This window comes from Meles meles, chromosome 1 (genome assembly GCF_922984935.1).
Source record: "Meles meles chromosome 1, mMelMel3.1 paternal haplotype, whole genome shotgun sequence".
Taxonomy (NCBI): Eukaryota; Metazoa; Chordata; class Mammalia; order Carnivora; family Mustelidae; genus Meles; species Meles meles.
This window is the reverse complement of record NC_060066.1, coordinates 1,470,040-1,489,453: the sequence shown is the minus strand read 5'-3', so window position 1 is coordinate 1,489,453 and position 19,414 is coordinate 1,470,040. Positions and strand designations below refer to the sequence as shown.

The window sequence follows — 19,414 nt, the reverse complement described above, 5'->3', positions numbered from 1 at the left end:
GACGCACTCGGAGTCGCGTCTTCCGCCGAGCGGCGCCGAGCAGGGGTGAGTCCCAGGGGACACGGGGACGCGGCCACGGTCGCACCCCCGCAGCCCCCTCCCCCAGCACTCCCGGGACAGGACCGCCGGTGTTTGGGACGGCGTGGTGAGGACAAGGGGACAAAGCCCCGCCCGACACGGACGGCCCCAAGGGCGGGCGGAGGAAAGGCGGCCCGGCCCCGTGAGGAGAGTCCGAGCGCCACGGCGCAGGCTCTGCCCCGCGTCCGCGAGCCCCGGAGGACGAGACCAGGCTCCGCCGCAACCAGTGGCCCGACAAGCGCTCTGGGAGGGTCCGGCTGGGGCTGCGACCCCCGGGCAGAGGGACGTCCCCCGGCCCCCCGCGCCCGCCCTGGGCCGCGCCCAGGACCTCCGGACCCCAACCGGCCACCGCTCCCGTCGCGCGGCCCAGAGACCCCCCAACCTCCTGTCAGCGACGCTCCTGCTGCGGGCCGCGACGAAAGAGCCGGACACCTCGGGAACGGTTCGCGCCTCCCGGCTCTGTGAGGGCGGGGCCTCGGGCGCGCCGGGCGACCTGCAATCCCGCGCAGCTGAGAGCGCAGGCGCACGTGCGTGCGCGCGCAGGGCCCCCTGGGAGTTGGGCGCGCCCCGGGAGACGGCCTCTGGGTCTCGCTGCGGCTGTGGGACGCGCGACGGTGGTGCGGAGGGTCGCCTCGCTCGGCTGCTGCGGCTGCGCCTGGAACCCCGCTGTGCCCGCGGCCTCAGGCCCCGAAGCCCAGGGCTCCAGAAGGTTCTCTGTGGCCGTCGAGGGTCGGGTGTGGACGGTGGCTGAGGGAGCCGCAGGTGGGAGCGGGAAGGGAGGCGGGGGCGGCCGCCATGGAGGGGGCGTCCTCGCAGGGTGGGGGCAGCGGCGGGGGCGGGGCGGTGCAGGGCGCCGCGGAAGCGGCTCCCCCCGGCGGCCCCGCCCCCAGCGGGTGCTCCCCACAGAGCGGCGGCCGCTCCCCTCAGCCGGGTGCGGCCCTCACAGCGGCCTCCTCTCCTCCAACAACCGCCCCGCTCCTGCCCTCAGACTGGCGCTCCTCCCTGCAGCAGGCGGCCGCCTCCCTCAGGCAGCCGCGCCCTGTCCCCCACGCGGCGACGTCCACCCTGGCCAAGGGCTCACACACGCCCCCCACAGGGGGTCACCATCCCTGCCACAAGGTGCTTCGCCCCCACAGAGACAGCGGCGCCCCCAGCCGGCTGGGGTCACCAGACAGGTGGTCGCGCCCCCGCAGCCAGGCGCTCCCCGCTGGGACAGGCGACCCTCTCGGGTGCTCGACCCCGTGACCGGCGGCCGCTGCCTCGGGCAGATGCTTCCCCCGGACGGTGGCCCCGAGCAGGCGGCTGCGCCCCTTTCGGACAGGCGGGTTGGTCCCCCCCAGGGGCTCCCCCACCCCACCCCTGCTCAGCCAGGGTCTCGCCCTCAAGAAGGCAGCCCCCGCCTGTCAGGAAGGGCATCTCCCCACACACAGGTGGACGCCCCTCATGCAGGTGGCCAGCCGCCCTCAGGAAGGCGCCCCGCACCCCTGCCCCTCAGGAAGGCGGCTCCCATACCCCCACACCCCTTCCCGGCACCTCACGCAGGTGCTTCCCCTCGGGCAGGCGCCCACTCTCACCCTCAGCCGGTCACCTCTCGCCTCAGCACAGAGCCGCTCGCTCTCAGGCAGGTGGCCTCCCGCACGCTGAGGGACGGCCCCAGTCAGGTAGGTGCCAGGCTGCGCCCCAGTCAGGCTCCCCCTGCAGCAGGACACACCTCCTGCCCCATGCAGTGAGGCGTCCCCTGAGCACTGAGGACCGGTCCTGACCCTGAAAGGCCAGGTGGGCCTCCAGGGAGACAAGCTGCTGGGGCGGGGGTCGAGGGTTCCGAGCACACGCACTTCAGGGTGCAGGTCGGGCCCCAGGGGAGCCTGGAGCAGAAGCAGGCGCTGCTGGTGCCTGGGGGGCCGCCCCGGAGCAGAGGGTCAGCGTCGGGGCTCAGCTCTGGGGGGCCCCAGGCGCTCCGTGGCCTGCACGTCGGGGCCACCTGATTCCGCAGAGGCGGGGTGGGGGGAGAACGTTCCTGGGGCACACTGTGGCCTGTGTGCAAGGAGGCTGCTGGCATCTTCCATGCTGTAGTCACTCCCTGCCCCCCACGTTTGTCCAGACGCTGGCGGGAGCAGGAAATAGCCAGCTGGACAGTGTTCTGCCACTTTCCCCAGGTTGCTCTTGAGATCGCCGAGTGCGTGAGGAGGAGCATCTGAGGGCACAGGGACCTCAGGCGAGCTCCCGGTGGAGGCCGCCCCAGGACCTGGCTGGCTGGGCGGAGCACTGCCTGGTGGCCAGCAGGCGGGATGACTTCCCGCAAGATGAAGGCGCCAGTGGCGCAGCCTTCCTGCTGGGAGAGGCCAAGCCCCGGTCCCTGCGTGGAACAGCTTGGGCCCTGCTGGGCGGGGGTGCAGGGGCAGGTGGGGAGAGGAGCCCAGGGGCGCGAGCAGGTGCGTGCTGACCCTCCCCGAGGAGCCCGGCTCTCTGCTCCCCTGGATCCTGCACAGACGCATCTGGGGCCGGCACTCTGTGCACGTGGACCTTGCTGACGCGCGACCTGCGTGTCCCCGCCTGTAGGTTCGAGCTCCTGTAGGAAATGATGCTCCTCTGCGCCTTGCTCCTAGCCGGCGGCTGGCCATTGGTCAGCAATCAGAACGGAACAGCTTGTGAGTACTCCCTCTGGCTGTCTGGGGCACAATAAGCATTTACTGTGATATCCTAATCGGAGAAGGGGTTCGAGTAGGAATATCTGTCATCTTAGCCAGCGGAGATCTTTGTCATCAGTGCAGATGGCGGACACGGAGTGGAACTAGAGATGTCCCTGAGCTAGGAGAGGGCCAGGCCCTTCCCCATCTGGAGCGGGCAGCGGTGGCTGAGTCCAGCAGCCTCTGGGAGAGCGCAGGCCTTTTATGACTCTCAAGCTTCCTCAGGCAGATGAAGCTTATCTGCAGAGCACAGGGTTCCCCCACATTTGCACTTGGGAACAGGAACAGGCCCTGGCTTCTGCGCAGAAGCTCATGCTGCCAACAGCAGAGCGGCCTTCAAGGCAGGGGGAGGGGTCAGCTGCCAGGGGAGGGTGCAGCGGCCGGTAACGGGGTGGAGACACGCGAGCCTGATGCCACTGAGTCTTCCCTCAGGGCCCTACAATATGAAATGCCACGAGTGTATGGAATTCAACACCTTCAATTGTCCAACTATAAGGCTGTGTCAAAAGGACGTCAGGCGCTGCCTGACAATCTCTGTTCGTAAGTATCTGTCTGTCCTTCCTACGATTTGTGGTTGAGTCAGTTACAGGGAGCAGGTCCAATCGGTTCTTTCTCTGCACCCAGCCCCCGGCCTTGGCCCACTCTGCCCCATCCTGGGAACACACCAGGCACGAGGCTCAGCCCCAGCAAAGGGCAGTGCGCACCATCTTGGAGAGCCCCATGATCTGCCAGGTCGGGCTGCAGTGCACACATCTCCTGAGCTGTCTCGCGGGCTCAGGGGTGGCTGCCTCTCTAGGGCTCCAGCCCCTGGCAGGCCCGGTCGCGTGTCTGGACAGCCCTGTGTAACCTGGGTGGTTCCTCGTGGCCCATTTGATTCTGGTCGTTGCCAGAGGCTTCCAGATAAGCAGAGTCAGGAAGCGGACATGCCATGGCCGTGTCAGGGCAACACCAAGAGCAAGGGTGGGCTCAGGCAGAAAGGTCAGGCAGTTGGGACCTTCCAGCATGCTCTTGCCTCTCACTCAGAGGATCTCGGGTCCTGAGAAAGGCGTCCCACTCGCCAGGGCCCTAAGCTGAGGAACGTGAAGCACCGGCAGCCAGTGACCATTTGTCACCCCAGAAAGACTCCACACACGTGCCCCAGGGGTTCTGGGCAACGGTGCCAACGCAGTCGATGGGGAAAGACCGCCTCTTCAAGTGCATCGGGCAAAAATTCATCCTCACCTAAACCTCAACTGGGATTCAAAAATTCCCTCCGAAGGACCATGGGCTACGTGTAAAAGGTACAATCTATGACTTTCAGGAAGACAGAGCGTGGAGCAGAACATTGCTGGCATGGGGGGCTAAGCAAAGCGGACCTGGTCTTGACGCCAGAACGGAACCATAGACAGGAGTTGGTGGCGTGGGACGCCCAGCGATGAGAAGCGCTTCTGTGCGGAAGGCCCTGTTCGGAGGATGGAAAGGCGGGCTGCGGACGGGAGGACGAGCGTGCAGAACGCATACCCAACAAAGGACCGATGACCCGAGCACATACAGAGCTCTCGCAGTTCAACAGCAAAAATGCAGCCACTCCCGCTAGAACGAGGCCAAAGACATGAAGAGATATTTCACCGATGCGGAGTCACACGTAGCAGATAAACCCATGAACAGATTTTCAACATCTTGGGCCACTGGCAAAATGAACATTGACACACACAGTTAGGCATCCTGAATCCGAGTGGCCAAAGTAGAAAAGAGTGACCACCCCAAATGCTGTCCAGGACGGTAAAGAAACCAGATTCTCACACACCGCCAGTGACAGTGAAGACTGGGGCAGCCAAAACGGGGTCTGGTTTCTTACAAACTGAACCCACAGGTACTCTAGGTGCCCAGAATTGCACTTCTGAGGGTTTCCCCAGAGTAACTAAGTAAACGACATGGCTGTTTATAGCAGATGCATGTGTAACACGCCCCGCCGGGGAGCATCCCGGTTGTTCTGCAGTGCGTAAAGGGTACAGAATCCATGGGACACCGCCCTGCGGGTGCTCCCGCCAGTAAAGAGGAGCAGGTACCGATCCGCCAGCCTGAGCGAATGTGCAGGGTTCCGCGGAACGAGGGAGGGTGAACTCCAGAGGTGACCGTCCGTGGTCCCCGTTGAGGCCATGCTCGAAATGACCAACTTAGAGAAGTGGACCCCAGGTTAGTTCTGTGCGCGTGCGGAGGAGGGTCCATGGCTGGCATCTGGGTGGCAAAGACGTCAGTGCGTCCGTCTGAGGGAGGAGTGTGGCGATCCAACTGTTCTCTGTCCTGACCGTTTTGAAAGCCAGTGCCCTGGCTGTGACAGCGCGCTGTGCTCTTGCCAAATGTTCTGTGCAAGTGACTGAGCAACGCTACACAGGAGCTTTCTGTATTTCCTGCGAGTGCTTTGACTATGCAGTTGTCAAAGGGAATAACGCTTAACGGAAAAGCAATTTAAAATCTACGTGGTTAGATGGTGAGGCCCAGTAAGGTAACGTGCCTGTTCTCCCCAAATTAACCTAAGAATATCCTGTCCCGTCAGAGTCTCAGTAGGTCAGTGTCTGTGTGTGTGTGTGTGTGTGCGCACACATGCAAGTTGAACCAAACACTGGGATGTTATGGAATTACGAGGGGCAGGAGTGCCCAAGGCAGTCTTGTGGGAGAGAAGAAAAACTGGAGGATGGCGCTCTTAACTCGCAAGATTATTTATACCATTCTTTCAATTCAGACAGTCTGAAGTTGGTGTCAAGGTTGAAGAATAGACCTATAGAGGGGGAAAGAGATCTCATGTGTGTCTGTTTGCATGCTTTCTGACGACTTTGGCCCTGCAGGTTTGGGGAAAGACGCTTGTCTGCACTCACAGCTGGTGGGAGATGGGACCTTAGTCACCGTATGTACTTTACACCGAAGAAGCAGCTTCGGGTGTCTTCTGGACCTCCTCGAAAATACGAAAAGAGCAAGGGTGTCCTGGGCATTTATCCAAAGAATACAGACATAGTGACCCGAAGGGGCACATGCACCCCAATGTTTATAGCAGCAACGTCCCCAATCCCCAAAATACGGAAAGTGCCCAGAGAGTGCATAGAGATGGCGTGTGTGTGTGTGTGATTGTGTGTGTGTGTGTGTGTGTACATACATAATGGAGTATCACGCAGCCATCAAAAGAATGAATCTTGCCATTTGCAACGACATGGATACAACTAGAGCGTATTATGCTCAGAGAAAAGAGTCACTCAGAGAGACAAATGCCACATGATTTTACTGATATGTGGAATTTAGGAAACAAAACAGTTGAATGTAGGGGAAGCGAAGGAGAAACAAAATAAGCTGAAAGCAGAGAGGGAGAGAAACCATAAGAGACTCTTAATTGCGGGAGATAAACTGAGGGTTCCTGGAGGTGAGGGACGGGGATGGGGTAACTCAATGATGGGCATTAAGGAGGCTGTTGGCTGGAATGAGAACTGGCTGTGGTTCACAACTGATGAATCGTGGTGTTCTACCTCTGACACTCATAATACCATAGATGTTCCCTGAATTGGATTTAAAGAAGATAAATTAAAAAAAAAAGGGGGGGGCGCCTGGGTGGCTCAGTGGGTTAAGCCGCTGCCTTCGGCTCAGGTCATGATCTCAGGGTCCTGGGATCGAGTCCCACATTGGGCTCTCTGCTCAGCAGGGAGCCTGCTTCCCCCTCTCTCTCTCTGCCTGCCTCTCTGCCTACTTGTGATCTCTCTCTCTCAAATAAATAAATAAATAATTTAAAAAAAATAAAGAAGATAAATTTTAAGATGTCAGCTGAAGGGAAATGTAGAAAAATATCTTTGTATCCTTGGATAATTATGAACTTAAGAAAAGCGAACAATATCGTCTGGTCACATGCGGCCAGAGTGGCAGGTGCGATTACATAGAAACTCACCACTTCTGCCCCCGAGAAGACACTGAGGAGACAGTGAAAATGATGCCAGAGATGAAGAGAAAGCACTTGAAGGCGCTCTGCTCAGGGGCTGTATCCGGTGTATAAAATGAACTTCGTCCTACAGATCAACAGTTGAACAAGCAGATCATTCCAGAGAAATTCGAGCAAAATGGCTTGAAGGATGTTACCAGAAGATGCTATCCACATGGACAGTAAGTCTATGAAAGAAGTTCAACATCATCGTTTTTGGTGGAAACGCCAGTCTAAGCCTTGATGCGGTGCCCCCAAAGGCAATGGTTCAGCATTCACAAATGGCCAGTCATGGGGGGGCGGGACGTCGAAGTGTCCCACCACCCTTTGGAGCGTGAATAGGTACGACGGGCCTGGCAAGGTCTTCAGCCGCATCTGCTGCAGCCGTGCGTCTGCACCCTAAGGATGTGGCGTTATCAGCTCTAAAGAATCCTGCACGCTCATCTCAGGATGAGGCCCAGAATATTCCTTGTCATGCTCCTTGGGGATAGACAAGAGCCAGAAACAACCGTGACGCCCGTCACCCATGGCCGTGGCACAGTCGTCAGCAGGGAAGCATACAGCTACTGAGCAAGCAGGATACAACAGGGGCCACGGTAGGGGTGAGTTTCCCAAACACGAAGCAGGCAGGAGAACCCAGACACCAAAACGGACAACGCAGGGGTCCATAATCACAACGTCCAACAGCAACAACGAAGTTCAAGGACGGACGAAATTAACATATAGGCTTACACACCGAGACATTTCGTATCTTTGGCGTTGGCTGCTCGTCATGCCTGATGGAGGAAGAAAAGCAGGAATGAGGGTTTTCATCCAGTTCTGTTTCTGGACTTTGATGTTGCCTATATTTTTACGAACTCTTCCTGGAAATCCCCTCACTGGCCAACTTAGGATTCCGCGCTCCACAGGATGGTACGGATCTTTCAAGAGTCCTTCACGTGGCAAAGCAAGAACAGCAAGTGCCTGGAGCCGGTTGTTCGTTCCTTCTCTGTAACCCCAGAGCCGTGAACGGTACATCAGCTGTGGCAAGTTCCAGGGAAACAAGTTGCGGGTAAACACGGGTCCCCGGGGGCAGACTGATGAGCGAAAGCCTAGGACTTGAACTCAAGGACTTTCGAAGGAGGCCTCAGAGGGAGCCTTGCTCCAGCGGCACTGGCTGGCCGAGGCTTTTGGGTGTGCCCGCCACTGAGGTGATCACAGTCACTGTGGGACCCTCCTTGGGACAGAGCGTCCAGTCTGTGCTGGGGAGCAGGTTGGCACTAAGCATGCATCGCCGTTTCTGTGTTGGGCCAAGAGCTGGGTACGTCTGGCCGAGGGGCCAATCCAACTGCAGAAAATCAGGTGAGGACCACACTTTCAGGGCGCTCCATGCCAGGGGCTGTGTGATCCTGCAGGACACGAGCCTCTGTATTTCTAGAGCCCTGCGAGTCTTAGCGCAAGTAACGAGCCGGGCATGTCACGCGTGCGGCTGCGTGCCAGGGTGCCCAGCGACTATCAGGGAGAGCCCGAGGCAGAGGTGAGGTGGTGGTGCGGACAGAAAAACGTTTCCAGGAGAAGCTGTTCAAGGAGGAAACGGAACCTCTAGAGGCCTCACTTGGACGTTCTTTACCAGCGAAGAATTCTAGGCAATGGAATAGCTTTTGCAGATGTAGAATGTGGGCGCAGCGCTAGTTAGACTGGGTGAGGTGTGCATTGATATTCGCAAGTAGAAAACCTGAAATCAATGATTTTCATGTCTGTATCTCTAGGTGTGAATGAACGGGAACTCCTCGTTTACAAGAACTGTACGAGCAACTGCACGTTTGTGTATCCATCCGAAGTACCCCCGGAAGCCCCAAGAGTCTTGAGGACTAATAGTTTCTATTTTGTTCGTTGTTGTAACACTATTAATTGCAATGAGGGAGGACCTAATTCTCTGGAGAAGGATATCTCCCCCGAGCGTACAATTGAGGAGACTCTGTCAGGGACTGGGCGCTTGAGGGAGTCAGCATTTCTCCTGGGTGCTGCCTACATGCTAGTCAGCAACGCACTGACGTGAGAAGCCCTCGTGGAGGGCTTCGTCTTCCCCCCACCCCCATTCCTCAGAGCAAGTTCACGCTCCGTCCCTCCCTGGTGAGCCAGTGGCCCTGACCCACATGGCTCCCAGGTTCGGGTTACCCCTTTGCAGCCTACTTGGAGAGAGAAATAAAGAGCATCGTTGTCTGGACTCTGCTGACCCGGAGGTTTCTTTGTGGTTTCGGCGTTCGATCCGTTTGTTCCTGTTCAGTCATCATCTCACAAGCAGACCAAAGCCTCTGCCGCTCCGGCACACAGGGATCGAGTCTCGGAGTGGAAAGCAGAACGGTTAGAGGGGACAGTGCACGTGTCAGCAGGCAGCGCCGTCCCACTGTGCTCAGACCACAGGGAGCCGAGGCCCCCTGAGACCCCATGCTTCCCTCTCAGGGCGGGACGGCGGTCGCAGGAGGGTGCTTGGCCATAAGGTAGCACGCAGACCACAGTGCCTGACGTTAGAGACTGTGCCGGTGCCTTCGTGCGGATCAGCGAGACAAGACCTGCGTGAAGTGCAGTCCTCCGTCAGAATGGCCCCTGTCGTCACGCCAGCGAGAGAAGGTCTCCTCAGATGCTGACGTCAGAGAGGGGTAAGGGGCTCAGAGCCAGCTGCTGAGCGCCTTGACACGGCAGGGAGACTTCTGGGCGGTGCCGTCGTCCTCATTGTACACGGGGCCTGTGTCAGGAAAGAGACGTGAAGGGAGCCCAAGAGCTACACCTTCTTTGGGCCTCGACCTCTCCTGCTTCTCTGACCTGGGTTTGAAATTAGGTAAACTTCACATAACAGAAAATTCATCATTTCAAAGACTGTAATTCAGTGTTTTGTTTTGTTTTGTTTTTTTTACCATATTCACCATCCTGTGCAGCCATCCCCGCCCTCTAATTCCAGAGCATCTGGCAACCCAGAGGGACGCCCTGCTTCAACAGACAGCCAGTCACTCTAGGACCCCTCCTGTGAGACCAGCAGATATTTCTGCGCGAGAGTGGGACAGCGTTTGCAACCAGGGAGACGTCCCGTCAGCAGCGGCCGCTGTGCCTCACTTGTCAGCTCCGGGCTCTCCAGGGCAGCACGACAGCCTGCGGCACCAACCCTCTCTCCCTCTCCCGCCACGGAGCTCAGATTAGGACACTCATGACCAGTCACGAGGCTGATGCAGTTTCAGTCTTTCCTCTTCTAGAAAGTATAACCTCAAACACGTGAAAAAGAAAATGCATGCCTGCGCTGGCAGAAAGGACCGGACATCTTTAAAATGTGGAAATGAGGACAATGCTGGGCAAGGGAGAGGCCAGCCCAGCAGCCCCCGGTGTCGGGTGCGTCCGGTTCTAAGGGGGAAAGGATGAAGGCACAGGACCCGGGCAGGACGGAAGCTGAGATTGGAACCCCACAGAAGGGCAGGACTTTATTTTTAAAGAAGATTTTATGTATTTATTTGAGACACAGAGAGAGAGCAGGAGCTGGGGCAGAGGCAGAGGGAGAGGAGACGCAGACTCCCTGCTGAACGCGGAGTGGATGCCCAAGACTCCGGATCATGCCCTGAGCCGAGGGCAAGAGTTGGACACTCAACTGAGAAGCCACTCAGGGACCCCAGCCGCTGATCTCCAGGGGCTTTTAGATTCTTCTTTTCACTGTGAATGTTCTGCTTAAACTACCGTAAAATCCACATGATGCTATGTGGTTCGTGAGGGTGTGCACTTGAGGAAGGTATTTGGGAGAATGCGTGAACCCATGGGCACTCCACTACAGCGGAATGATCTGACTGGTTCACACATGGTGAATATTGTTGCAAACACTTGTGGACGAACCTCGTTTTCTTTTCTGGTTTCCTGTTGGCTCGCGTTCCAGTGAATAGACATACAAAAGTCAGCAAATGCTTTTATTTATTTTTTTTAAAGATTTTATTTATTTATTTGACAGACAGAGAGCACAAGTAGGCAGAGAGGCAGGCAGAGAGATAGAGGAAGGGAAGCAGGCTCTCCACTCAGCAGAGAGCCCAGTGCGGGGCTAGGTCCCAGGACGCTGGGATCATGACCTGAGCCGAAGGTAAAGGCTTTAACCCACTGAGCCACCCAGGTGCCCCTCAGCAAATGCTTTAAAAAAAAAATTTAAATTCAATTAGCTAACATAAACTACATCATTAGTTTTTGATTTTATTTCTTTCTAGAAATTTATTTATTTGAGAGGGAGACAGAGTGAGAGAGAACATGAGTGGGCTGAGAGGCAGAGGGGGAAGCAGACTCCCCACTGAGCAGGGAGCCTGACGTGGGGCTTGATCCCAGAACCTGAGGATCATGACCAGAGCTGAATGCAGATGCCCAACCCACTGAGCCACCCAGGCGCCCCACATGATTTGTTTTTAATGTAGTGTTCAAGGATTGATAGTTGTGTGTCATACCTAGTGCTCATCAGATCACGTCTTCCTTTTTTTTCTTTAAGATTTTATTTATTTGTCAGAGAGAGAGCGAGTGAGCACAAGAGGGGAAGCAGGAGAGGGAGAGGCAGACTCCCCACTGAGCAGGGAACCCGATTCAGGGCTTGATCCCAGGACCCTGGCATTGTGACCCGAGCTGAAGGCAGACACCTAACCGTCGGAGCCACACCGGCACCCCAGGACAGGACTTTGAAAGACCACGCCGACACTGAAGACGTAGAGCGGAAATGGTCTCTCTGGCAGTATCACGACAAGAGAAGGAAGCTGATGTCCACAAGGCAGGCACCGACGAAGAACACCTGTTCCCGCCCGACAACCAAGAGGAACACCCTCATGCTGGCTTAGGGTTCTTGTCACTCACGTCCTCTGGGAGCCCTCAGGCTGAGTGAGGAACACAGGACGTGGCCCTGGGCAGGCGACCATGCTTGGGTGACTGGAAGAAGCCAGAGAAACGCCCAGGGGCACTGCGGCATCAGCCCAGGACCCCTCTGGCCAAGGAACAGGTGTCCCGCTTGGGGACGTCCACGAAGTGAAGGTCAAGGCAGTCTGTGCATGGGAAGTCCTGATGAGATAGGAATGAGGATCATCAAGCTGGGTCTCTCCAGATCGCCTGGACCATTTTCAAAAGAGCCAGGGACATCCACCACCAAAGGACTCAGGAAATCCCAAGCGGGACTCATGGGAAGGGACTCCCACAAGCGATCGCACAGTGAGACATCGGGAGCCCCACAAACGAGAGATGACCTTGACCCCGAGACCCGGTACTGGGAGGTTGTTTCCAAGATGTGTGTGGTCACTCCCAACCCAAGGTCCTCCGCTGGGGGGAAGGAGTGCAGGAAGGGCCGAGAGGCAGGGTTCGCAGGGCGCCTCTGCCGGGGTGAGCTGCGAGGCTGTGCAGCAGGAGGGATCCTCTGAGCCAGATTTCAGTGAGTGGATATTGGGGGCCCTGGTGTCCTTGCTATCCAGCACTGCCCTGTCTCTGGGCCTCACCATACTGGAAGATGTAGTCCCAGGACTCGAAGTGCTCCTTCCACACCTTGGTGCTTGTCCAGCGTGACAGGTCCCTGGGCATGAACATGAGCTGCGCGGTGGACTTCAACATGGCCTCCAGAGCTCGGATAAATTGCAGGCTGGCAGGACTCGGGCTATGGCCAAAGAGGCCCAGCCGCTCTCCAAAAGGGGCTAAATTGCTGGCTGAGGAGAGGGTACGGCTGCTGAGCCTCGGGCAGCCGATGGCCTCACGGGGGCGTCCTGCAGCACACCCACCCAGTCCCAGTCCGGATCCGGGCCTGCCCCTGCCCCACAGAGCCCGGCACCTCCCTACCTTCTACGGTGTAGTTGAGGATGCTCGGCCGGATGTCCAGCGTCAGACTGCCCCGGGCGTTCTGTAGCACTCGCGCCTTCAGGGCCTTGGAGAAATCCCTCGCCACCCGGTCCACCATGGGGATGTACTTCTGCACCGCCTGCGGCGACAGCACGTCTGGGTTGAGCTTCAGCCAGTTCACGCGCCATTCAGGCCCATTTCTGTAGAGCAGAGAGAGGAGCTTCAGGGAAGCCATACCAGACACATCTTCTCCATCTCCAAGGGGCCGGGGTGGGGCAGGGAGATAGATGCCTGCTGGTCCGGAGGGGCAGATGCCTGCCTGTAGGCCTCAGCTGAAGCCCTTTCTCTGAGGGAGGCCTTGTGGGCTGTGCCCAGCGTGCTCCCGCCTAAAGAGGGGCTGACCAAGAACTTCTGCCTGGCCATGCCACGTGGGTTCCTGGCGTTCATTTGTGCACACCTACAGGTCCCTTGCTGGCCCATCAGCACCCGTCCGGGCCCTCTCTTTCCTAGGAGGAAGGAAGGAGGGTGGACTTCCTGTCAGCCTTTGCCACCCTGCTCACACCAGGCCCCAGAGTGAGAGGCCCTTGGCACGCTTCCCCTCCCACCCTCCCCGTTGCTGAGAATGCTCTCCCTGTGCCGGTCACACCTGGTCCTGTCCCTGCCTGTCTCCTGGTCCTCCAGGGCAGGAGCCAAACCACGGGTCATGGCATGTGCTCAAAACAGAGCCCAGAATTGTACTTCTTCCTTCCCCATTTGCATGACTTTTGTTTCTTTTTCTTTTCTTTCCTTTTTTTTTTTTAAATATTTTATTTATTTGACAGAGAGAAATCACAACTAGGCAGAGAAGCAGGCAGAGAGAGAGGAGGAAGCAGGCTCCCTGTGGAACAGAGAGCCCGATGCGGGGCTTGATCCCAGGACCCAGGGATCATGACCTGAGCCGAAGGCAGAGGCTTTACCCCACTGAGCCACCCAGGCGCCCCTGTCTCTTTTTCTTTTCTGATTGCTGTGGCTACGCCTTGAGTGGGTAAAGAAGAAGTAATAAAATGTTCTTCCCACCTGTAGATGGCATGATACTATATAGAGAGAAAACCCTAAAGCATCCAGCAAAAAAACCAATACAAGACAAAAAGAACTGATAACTGAATTCAATAAGGTTGCAGGACACAGAATTAATACACAGAAACCTGTTGGATTTCTCACACTAATAATGAAGTAGCCCAAAAGGATATGAAGAAAACAATCCCATTTACAGTTGCACCCAAAGTAACAAAATATTTGAGAATACACTTAAACAAGGAGGTACGAGCCCCGTACGCAGAAAAGTATAAGACAAGATGAAAGAAATGGAAGACAACAGAAAGAAATGGAAAGCTACCCCATGCTCATGGTTAGGAAGAACCAGTCGTGTTAAAATGTCCGTGCTGCCCAAAGCAATCTACAGGTTCAGTGACATCCTTACCACAAGGACAACATTTTTCACGGGCCTAGAACAATGGTAAAATTTGTACGGGACCCCAAAAGACTTTGAGTAGCCAACACGACCTTGAGAAAGAAGGAGGAAGCCGGAAGTACCAGAACCCCAGATTTCCACCCATACGACAACGCGCTAGTGATCAATTCTGTGTGGTGTTGGCACGGAAGCAGGCACACCAATCAATGGAAGCGGATAGAAAGCCCAGAAGCAAACCCTTGATGGTACGGTCAATTGTATGGCCAACCTAAGACAAAGGAGGCAAGAACACCCAATGGGGAAAGACCGTCTCTTCAACAAATGGCGCTGGGAAACCTGGACAGTCTTGCAGGAGAATGAGACCGGACCACTTCCTTACGCCACACACAAAAATAAACTTGAAATGGATGAGAGACCCCAGTGTGAGACCTGAAACCCCAAAACTCCTAGAAGACGACGCAGGCAGTAATGACTCTGCCGTGGGCCACAGAAACAATTTTCTAGATGTGTCTCCGGAGACGAGGGAAAGAAAAGCAAAATTAAGCTATCCGCACTTTGCCAAAATGGAAAGGCTTTGCACAGCGAAGAAACCATCAACAGAAGGAAAAGGGGGAAGCTGCTGAGTGGCAGAAGATACTTGCCAGTGGTACGTATGAGAACCTTAATATCTAAAGCATACAAAGAACTCGAGCAGTAGCACAACGAACAAACAAACGATCCCCTTAAAAACGGCAGAAGACCGGAATAGACCTTCTTCCGAGGAAGACCTAGCGATGGCCAACAGACACGTGAAAAGACGCTCAACATCACCCATCATCAAGGAGGTACATATCAAACTACAACGAGACATCACCTCACAGCGGTCAGAACGGCTAAAATCAAAATCACAAGAACCCACGGGCGTTGGCGAGGATGTGGAGAAAGGGGAGCCCTTGTGCACCGTGGGTGGGAATGCAGACTGGTGCAGCCGCTCTGGAGAAAAGTGTGGAGGGTCCTCAGAAAGCTAAAACGAGTTCCACTACTGGTTATTTACCCAAACACAATGAAACCACAAATGCGACAAGATACCTGCACCCCGTGTTTATCGCAGCACTGTTTACGATGGCCAAGATATAGATACAGATAATACTTGTATACGTGATGGGATACTACTCAGTCACTGAAAAGAATGGGATCTTGGCCATTTGCAAGCACATGGATGGACGCAGAGGGAATCATGCTACGCGAGAAATGTCAGTCAGAGTAAGACAGATTATCGTAAGATTTCACTCATGTATGGAATTGAACAAAGCAAATGAACAAACACAGAAAGAGAGATCAAACCAAAACCAGAGTCTTAAATACAGAGAAGAAGCTGATGGTTGCTGGAGGGAGGAGTGTGGGGGGATGGGGGATGGGATCAAGAGTGCGCTTGTCGTCATGAGCACTGAGGAGCACAGGGAAGTGATGACTTTGACACTGTACACCTGGTCCTAATGTAAGGGTTTATGTGAAGAACACGTCAGGCAGCCAGAAGTAGGAGCAGCAAGAGGAGGAGAAAAGGAGTGAAAGAGGAGAAGGAGGAGAAGGAGAAAGAGAAGAAGAGAAAGGATCAGAAGAGGAAGAGAGAAGGAGGAGGGGGAGAAGGAGGAGGGGGAGGAAGGGGAGAAGAAGAAGAAGGTGGAAGAGGAGGAGAAAAAGAAGAAGAGCAAGAGGAAGAAAAAGGAGGAGGAGGAAGAAGAGGAAGAGGGTGAAGAAGGAAGAGGAGAAACAGCAGCAGCAGAAGGGGGAAGGCGAGGAGGAGTTGGAGGGCGGAGGAGGATGGGAAGGAGAAGAGGGATGAGAAGAGAGAGGGAGGAGAAAAAGAGGAAGAGGAGGAAGAAGGAGGAGGAGGAGGAGGAGGAGGAGGGGAAGGGGGTGGGGAGGAGAGAAGCGTTCTCCCCCACAGGGTGATGACGATTCGGACAGACCAGTTTTCTCCAAGAGCACCAGGGCCCAGAGCAATGGGGGCTCCAGGGATGCCCTCCAGCGAATGGTGGGAGCGATCTGCATTCTCAGCCACACTCCAGCAGAAACACCTTCTTTGCTCGGCTGGCTGCCTGCAGGTCGTGAGAATGATCGCGGGCACACTGTGCACACTTGCACACCAGCGCACACACATATGTCCAGAAAGATGCGCATAACCGCGGGACACCTGCCTATATGCTCGCTGCCAAGGACACCACACGGGAGCACGCCCACAATTCCCCCATGTGCACTGCCACAACACGCCTGGAACGCTCAAACCCACGCGCACACACGCAGACACACTCACATGTATGCAGCGCACACCGAGCCACACGCGGGCTCGCACGCAAGGACCCAAACCACGCGCACGTGCGGATATGCATGCGATAGCAGGAACCCAAACGGAAGCCAGCACGCGGGAAAACACACGTGCGTATACACGCTTCTGACAGCGCCTACCGGTGCCGCCACACACAGCACACACCTACTTCGAGGCTGCAGACAGGTCGACCCAGAAAGACACACACACGGACACACGCACAGGCTCACGCTCACACGGGCACCTGCTTAGAGTTTCGCTTCTGAACAAGGGTGCGTTTCCTATTGCCTGCCCTCTCCCCGCTCCAGCCTCTCCATCCTGAGCGACCTGCAGTCATCTCTAAGTCCCACAGGGTACCTCGACCTCGTGCAGAGGGTGGCAGTCCGGGGGCCCTCAGGCTGACATGGACACCTGGCCAGTGACCCCTCCCCCAGGCCTGGGCGTGCCAACCTATAGGAAGGGAGAAGCCCACCCTGCTGGGACAACCCGCGGAGGCGGGCGCAGAGAGGGTGCTCCCTATGGCAGTGCTCATCCTTCCTCCTCTCCGGGGCCCGGGACCCACTGCCCCTCCCCACCCCTGTGACACACAGGGCCCACCTGCTCAGGTCCTGCCTGGCCTGGGGCGCTTCTGGGCTTCCAGACCTGGCTGCACCCTGCACTGGGAGGTGCGCCACCCGCGCCCCCCTCTCCCGCCCCGGCCCCGTCCCCCCTCCACCGCCACCGCCACCCCGCCTGGCTCTCACAGCAAGAACACGCCACATTTGTGCCCACGATGCTGTCGGTAGGCCAGCCAGGGGTCCAGGGGCGGCCGCCAGGGCTGAGGGCTCTCGGCTCGCTGCAGGCTCTCCACATCCTCGGGCAGCATCACGTGCACCATGTGTGTCCCTCCCACGTCATACCTGCGGGACAAAGCTCAGAGCCCTGCCCGGGGCCTGTCCGCCCCCGGGCCTCACTCCGCAGAACCAAGCCGGCCTGTCTCCGGCAGGCCTCTCCCTTGTCCAAGACTGTGGATGCCGGTTCAGAGCAGGCGCTCCCTCCCACTGTCTAAGCCAGGAAGCCGCTCGGCTCTGCTGTCTGCACTCTGCCATCTCAGCGGCCAGCCGGGGACCGCTCCGTCCTCCCCTGGAGACGCCGCCTCCATGTCAAAGGCCCAGAGCGGCTCCCGCTCCCACCCTGCCTCCTTAAGGCGCAGACAGAGCCCAGGCCACAGGCGCCTGGCCGGGACTCAGCCGTCAGTAGGGACAGCCGCTGAGGGTGCTCTCGGCCAGCCGGGCAGGAGGGGCTTTACCTGAAGATGGGCCCCAGCTCCTGGAAGGTCCGGTGCATCTCCAGGTGGAGGTTCTCAGAGCCCTGCTCCTTCCAGATCTGCAGCAGCCTCAGCCACTTGTTGCCGGGACACTGGGGTATGGCTTCGAAGGGCCGCACTGCCTTGGGGGCCTGAGCGGCTGTGGTGCCCAGTGCGCGTGCACGGCTCGGGGACAGCCGGCGCCCTGCCAGCCACCGTCGCGCTTTTGCCCCCGGTACCATTCTGATGCTCCCTCCGCCCCTGGTCAGCGCAACCCTTTTATCTCGCCTGGAGGCCTGGACGGGCCGACTTGATCACGTCATGGGAGAAGCTGTCCCTGGACCAGGCCAGGAAACCCAAGGCAGGGGTCAGGGCTGGAGGCCTCCCGCTGGAGGAAGAGGCAAGAGATGGATGGGTGCCTTGTCTCCCTCTTACGCAAGACCTGCGGGCGGGTTGGCTGTTGAGAGCATGTGCAGGGTCTGGCCTGGGGGCTCGTGGGGTGGGTGGGTCGGTGGCGGGGGTAGGGGCCCTTCCGTCCTTCCCGGTGGGGGAAGGGAGTGAGAGGGATGGGTCCCTTATCTTATCAAGAGAGGAGAGCCCCCTGGGACCCGAGCTGGGAGGAGAGGGAGGGCATTCATCCCATTAACCCACAGGCCTTTCTGTCTGCTCTTCCCCAGGCCTTAGGCTAGGTGCAGGGGACCAGGACTCAAACCATGAGCCCTGAGCTGGCAAGAGTCCCCGAGTCCCCGCCAGTGAGGGCTTTCAGTGCTGGGGGTCAGTTAGAGGAATCCGGAGACACACCTGGGGATGGCAGTGATGTGGCGGGGGCCCCGTGAGAAGCACGCTCGCCGTGGCCCAAGCTTGGCGGGCCCGCCCGGGCCTGTGCTCAGTGCCCTGGCCCTCCTTTCTCCTCCTTCAGAAGCGTGCTCTCCTGGGTGCAGACTCCGAGCTCAGGCCAGGGGCCACAGGGTTGAGTCTGCAGCGGGGGTGCTGTGGGCGTGGCTCTCCACCGTCTGCAGATGGACGCGCGGTTTGGGGTCCCAGGGCATCTATCTCCCCGATTCCCGGCAGCATGGCCATCGCCGTCCTTGTTCCCATGCCCAGAGAAGGGGACAGAAGCCCCTCGCTCCTGCCACCTCCCAAGGTCCCCCTCCTGCTGAATCTGTTCCCTGCTCCTGCCCCTTCCGTGCGTTGGCGGCTTGGGGGAAGGTCTTCGGGGGCGGCCGAGGAGTCAGGACTGCCAGGCCCCTTCAGCAAGCTGAGATCTGTGCGGTGCCTCAGCCTTGGAGGGGCCCCAAGCGGTCCTCGGGAGAGAGGACGGCTGGAGGCACATCGGCCCACCCCATGCCAGACACTCCTGTTGCCCGACCCCGCCCGTGGGCCCTCCGCCTCCCAGCCCCTCCTGACCTCTGCTGTCGTTCTCAGGCCTGACAGGGCTATGGCAAGGGGCCGGCTTTCCGTGTCCCCACACAGCCTGCCACGAGGACCTGGGGAGGCAGGTGGCCCGGAGCCAGCCTCTCCTGCCGAGGGGAACGATGCAGCCGGCTCCAACAGGGAGGTGCCGGCGGCGGAGGGTCCTGCACTTGACCCGAACTCCCGGTGCCGGCCAGCGCCCCAGCCCCGAGCCCGGGAGCAGGTCCCGCAAAACCCTTCTTGTGAAGTCTCCTCCTTGGTGCGCACCCAGGAGGGCTGTCAGCGCGGCTGCTGGGCTGCTGCTCCCCGTGGACCCACAGGCCTGGCAGGCCCTGGGGGGCGGGGGAGGGTGGCTCCTCTGAGGCAGAGTTGGGGGGCGAGGGGCCAAGCGGCCTGAGAGGGAATTCCCCAGCCCTGGCACTGCCCGTTCCTGCTGACAGCACACCAGTGTGGGAGG

At 58.0% G+C, this 19,414-nt stretch overlaps 2 protein-coding genes across 3 annotated transcripts; one reads left to right on the top strand and one right to left on the bottom strand.

Annotated features, from left to right (window-relative positions):
* Positions 1–651: 651 nt before the first annotated feature.
* On the top strand, positions 652–8,871 carry LOC123926242 (glycosyl-phosphatidylinositol-anchored molecule-like protein). 2 transcript variants are annotated; one of them, XM_045980056.1, is made up of 4 exons: positions 652–787; positions 2,638–2,726; positions 3,198–3,305; positions 8,451–8,871. In XM_045980056.1, exons 2-4 carry the CDS (start codon positions 2,657–2,659, stop codon positions 8,738–8,740), a joined length of 468 nt encoding a protein of 155 aa, XP_045836012.1. In that variant the 5' UTR covers positions 652–787; positions 2,638–2,656; the 3' UTR covers positions 8,741–8,871. The 2 variants fall into 2 exon arrangements, with proteins under 2 accessions (XP_045836012.1, XP_045836013.1); XM_045980057.1 differs by having other exon boundaries at positions 667–840.
* A 479-nt stretch (positions 8,872–9,350) lies between these two features.
* LOC123951984 (cytochrome P450 11B1, mitochondrial-like) lies at positions 9,351–17,786 on the bottom strand. Its single transcript, XM_046021167.1, has 5 exons — positions 17,548–17,786; positions 17,003–17,158; positions 12,505–12,704; positions 12,171–12,374; positions 9,351–9,427 (listed from the first exon to the last, which is right to left on the bottom strand). The coding sequence occupies exons 1-5, from the start codon at positions 17,784–17,786 to the stop codon at positions 9,351–9,353; spliced, it is 876 nt and encodes a 291-aa protein (XP_045877123.1).
* Positions 17,787–19,414: the final 1,628 nt, after the last annotated feature.